Source organism: Glycine max, chromosome 4 (genome assembly GCF_000004515.6).
Source record: "Glycine max cultivar Williams 82 chromosome 4, Glycine_max_v4.0, whole genome shotgun sequence".
Classification (NCBI taxonomy): domain Eukaryota; kingdom Viridiplantae; phylum Streptophyta; class Magnoliopsida; order Fabales; family Fabaceae; genus Glycine; species Glycine max.
The window spans coordinates 46,734,207-46,738,823 of record NC_016091.4 but is presented as its reverse complement, the minus strand read 5'-3'; the positions used below and the strand labels follow the sequence as shown (position 1 = coordinate 46,738,823).

The following is a 4,617-nucleotide window of genomic DNA, read 5'->3' as shown; positions in this document are numbered from 1 at the left end:
AGCACATAATATCAACTTAAATACTTATTGTTCAGAATTCAAAATGTAATATAAAATAAATTTAATGTTTATGTATTAAATGTAAAATAAGTTATACCAGGTACCAATCACAATTCATTATTTGAATTATTTTAAAAATTAATAAATTTTTCATGAGAGGAGAATTGTAATCTCGAGGAGATTTTTACTTTCTTTAATCTTCTCTTATTTGTCATGTGTATCGCCATCAACAAAAATAAAAGGCCAAAAGCTCAATAGAAGCCCTCGTTCTTTTGAGAGGAGTGAAGCTTGAAATACACTTTAATCAGAACCTTCAGGATTCAAATACAATAAGTAGCGCTTTCCTTTCGCCGTAAGCCTCCTCATTTTTACGAGTGAGAATCCATACATGTGCATGTTGGGATTGAAATTAAAAATATTGTACGCGCATTCAATGTAAATCCAACAAATAAAAAAATAAAAGAAAAAACAAAGATCTTGATCCTTTAGCAAAATTATTTTCGTCTTAAAATTACTTTTTCACCTGAAATCTAAATATACAACAAGAAGTCTATGGACATATATGTAAATAATTAAACATTGAAGAAAATAGTTATGATATCAAATTTTCTTAATGAATTGGTAATACGTGATGGGATTATAGCATCAAATAAGTTTTACTCTCAAATCCAATTCTTTCAATTATTGAAAAACTGCTTTTTTTGTCAGTATTTGTCCAAAGAGCGCAATAGTAGGCCTCTAGAGGATGACTCCCTTACTGGGGGAGATAAAAAAAGAAGACCATTTCTAAACCAGTCCTCCATACAAGCACCAATTGAAAGCCAAAGTTGGTTTCAACAGCGTGATGCAGGATTACAGCTTATACAAGCTCAAGTCCTACAATATGACCCATAATTATTTTCTTGATCATTGACTACTGCCTTCTGACTGTAGTTCTAAACCAGTGACACAGGGTCTAAACAGGTAGTCATTGAGTCATGTAAAGCAAATTAATTACAACATCATAGTAGCTTGAAGATAAAATAACATTTTCGATTTTCTTAGATCTTTTAATAAAGTAGGTTGCAAGCTCAAACATAGGAGTATCAAATCTTTCATTCAAGATCATTGTTCCACATAAAGGGTACAAATAATTTGGGGTACAAAATGATATCACATATAGTAGTAATTAGAAACCATAAGATTTAGGCCTAGATTTGTTCTTACCCAAAGAATTAATTCGATTTGCATGTTCTTCTTCCTCCTCCAGCTTCTTTCTCCGAGCAGCCTCTTCTTTTTGTCTCTGAATCATCTCCAATTCCCTTTGTCGTTCCTCCTCCTTTCTTTGCTGCTCTAGAGCTTCTCTTCTCTGAGATTCTTCCACTCTCCTCCTATTCTCTTCAAGCATCTTGTCCAGCTCTTCTCTTTCTTTACGGGCTTGTTCCTGCAGGATGACAACAACACATCACAGTTTTCAAATGAGGACTTCAATAACATTATGATAGAGGCAAGACCTGGAAAATGAAGAAGGAACCCAATTAAGATTTTACCCCACCATCCTAGATGTCACAAATTAAGAGTAGTATGCTTATTTTTAGATACAAACCACAAATAGCTTATTTGTCAGGCTTCCCAGGGATGAGTGACAGAGTGACGATACCAAAAGATATGGCAATTTAAGCAAAGTATGCATATTAAATCAGATTGGAATTGCATACATATCCAACAACCTTGTTAAAATCTGGTTAATATTTGACACCGCAGGGCTAACTCATTTCAGGATCATGGGTTCTGGCATGGTGACACCTTGTTTACTAGACACAAAACATGATTAAAAGGTACTAAACAACATCATATGTTATCCCTATCTACACTAAATTTATCAATATCTAAAAATCTGACACAATATTAATGACTTGAAACCCTCTCCAATATTATAATGTAATTCATTCAGAGAATGATAAATAGCTCAGAGAAATAGGGGGAAAAATCCCAGTTAGAATACTTACTTCCTTCCTTCTAGCTTCAGTAAGAGCATCTTCCTTTTCTTTTTCAAGTTGAGCTTCAACATCATCAAACAATTTCTTCACTCCCTCTGCTACGCGCTTTTCTATTTCTAACTTGACTTCCTCTGTGTTAAGCTTCTCCTCAACATTTTTTCGAATTGCTTCTTCCAGTCTTCTTGCAGTCTCTTCTTCCAATAGTTTCAACTCTTCCTCGTGTTGACGCTTGCTATCCAATGTAAACATTGAAGTCGGAGAACATAAATTAATGACCATTAATGAAAAAAGAAAGATGCACAAGCAACTAAACAAGTCATATTAATTTGAGCAAATTATAGCAACACCCCCTAAGATTTTGTGTAATTACACAAGCACCTCCTGCTATTTTAACCATTACTTTTGTCTCCCCTGTAGGGGGTGTTAATGTAAGGTTTGAGGGAGGGTTAGTATAATGTTTTCAAACATATAAAGGGGTGTTAGTGTAATATTTTCAAACTTAAAGGGATAAGTGTAGGAAAAAAAAAGGTTAGGGTTATGTGTAATTATACCAAACCTCAAGAGATATTGTTGTAATTTGATCTATTAATTTCTATAAGGAGAAAAATAGATAAATTCATAAATCATGCTTCATTTTCAATTTTTGCTTATTATGTTTCTAGCCAGTTCATCCATGGAAAATGTGAGCTTACTATGCTGACAAGGCATACCTCTCTAACAAATTTTCTAGAGCAAGATGAGATAATGGAGGCAGTCAGTGTTCATGATATTTAACAAGTGGAACTTCCTTCAGCAAAGCCAATAGAGAAGAATGAAATTAACCTGTTGCATTTTAAAAGTAAATCTCTTATCATGTGTAAAGACTAAAGATGGGAATTGATTAATTAAGAAGCATCTAGCTAAAAGACCTATAACTCAAAATCAAGTTTTAATTGCAGTACCAAAATCCTTGTATATTCTTTAAAAAGGATAATCCTAGACAGTGAGAAGTGTTAGGCATTGTTTTGATTAAACTACTCACTTGTGAAACTACATATCTCATAGCACAAGTTTGAAATTGGAGGAGTGCCGTACTGATGAAATATGAAATGTACAATTAATGAAAAATTGTTATAGTTAAGATAAAATCCAGGCAAATAAAAGAATGGTTATGATTGGTTACCTTTTGTTTTGATCTTTCTTGGGTTTGGGAGTGGGGCTGCGTGAAAGAGAGGGGGAGGAAGAGGTTCTGTGCCTTCGACGGCGCTTGTGGGAAGGAGAGCGGCGCCTGGAAGTTCTCGAGTGGCGATGAGAAACAGGGGATGGAGAGTACCTTCTTCTGCGGGAATTGGAAGGAGAGCGTGACACACTGCGACTGCGACTGCGATTGCGACCCATAAATCTCAATTCTCAAGCTTCGCTAACACCAATTATTGCTATCAATCAATCAAAAACCCTATTCACTACTCAGTCGCCACCTCCTTCGCCTATCCCCACCAATTCTCCTCTTTATGCCTTGCACCACCAACCAAGGCCCTCTCTCTCTCTCTATATATAACTATACATATTTTTTGTGGGGTTCTATCTTTTAATTACTTATTTGGTTTCTTTTATGATTTTTATTTCTTATTTTAAGGTGATTTTTTTTTAATTTTTATGATTTATATTTTAATTTTTTTGTAGGTTTTATAGTTTGAAAGTGATTTTTTTAATCATTATAATTTACATTTTAATTTTTTTTAATTCATATAGTTTGAAAATAGTATTTTTAGTCCTTATACTTTATATTTTAATTTTCTTAGTCCTTATCATCAAAATATAAATAATATTATCCATTATAATTTATCATAAAAATATTAACAAATAATTTATAATTAATTTATCATAAAATAATTTGTAATAAAATTTTAAATGAAATAACAAAGTAACTTAATGATATTTAATATTTTTTTGAATATTTTTTTTAGTTTAAATACTTAAATTTTAAAAACTAAAATTTTAAACCGAATATTAAAATATTTTGTTACTAATATTAACTTATAATTTACGAAATAATATTATTTGTATTGTGTAAATGAATTTATTATTAACAACATCCAATAATTTAATAGTAAAGTAGTTGTTAAATTAAAAATAACATAATACATTAACAAATTAAATCCAAGGTTGAATATCTCTTTTTAATTTTCTCCCCGATGTCATCTACGCATCAAAAAACATGTAATTTTCAATTAAGTGTCTTGGATTTTTAAATTAAAGTGTTTTCAAATTTTAGTATATCCTTTTAATTTTAGTATTTCTTTTTATTAAAATATTATCTAAATTTTAAATGTATAAAATATATATAAAACAATATTAAAAAACAATATAAAATATTTTAAATAAAACAATATTTAAAGAATATATAACATATTAAATAAAACCATAAAAAATATACAAGATATTAAATAAAACTAATATCAATTAAAATTAAAAATATTTATTAATAATTAAAGAAATAAAATTATTTACAATTTTTAAAAATAAAAAACAAAAGAAAATAAAATACAAGTAATTAATAAAACCTAAAATACGAAAAAAAACATTACCATTTCAAAGTTGTAAAATATAAAAAAAAAATTACAAGTCGTAAAATAAATAAAAAATACTAACGACTTTG

At 30.1% G+C, this 4,617-nt stretch overlaps 1 protein-coding gene across 1 annotated transcript; it reads right to left on the bottom strand.

Annotated features, from left to right (window-relative positions):
* Window positions 1-1,077: 1,077 nt before the first annotated feature.
* Window positions 1,078-3,519, bottom strand: LOC100810750 (uncharacterized protein At1g10890). Its single transcript, XM_006578698.4, has 3 exons — window positions 3,142-3,519; window positions 1,989-2,211; window positions 1,078-1,423 (listed from the first exon to the last, which is right to left on the bottom strand). Exons 1-3 carry the CDS (start codon window positions 3,354-3,356, stop codon window positions 1,169-1,171), a joined length of 693 nt encoding a protein of 230 aa, XP_006578761.1. The 5' UTR covers window positions 3,357-3,519; the 3' UTR covers window positions 1,078-1,168.
* Between the last annotated feature and the right edge of the window lie 1,098 nt (window positions 3,520-4,617).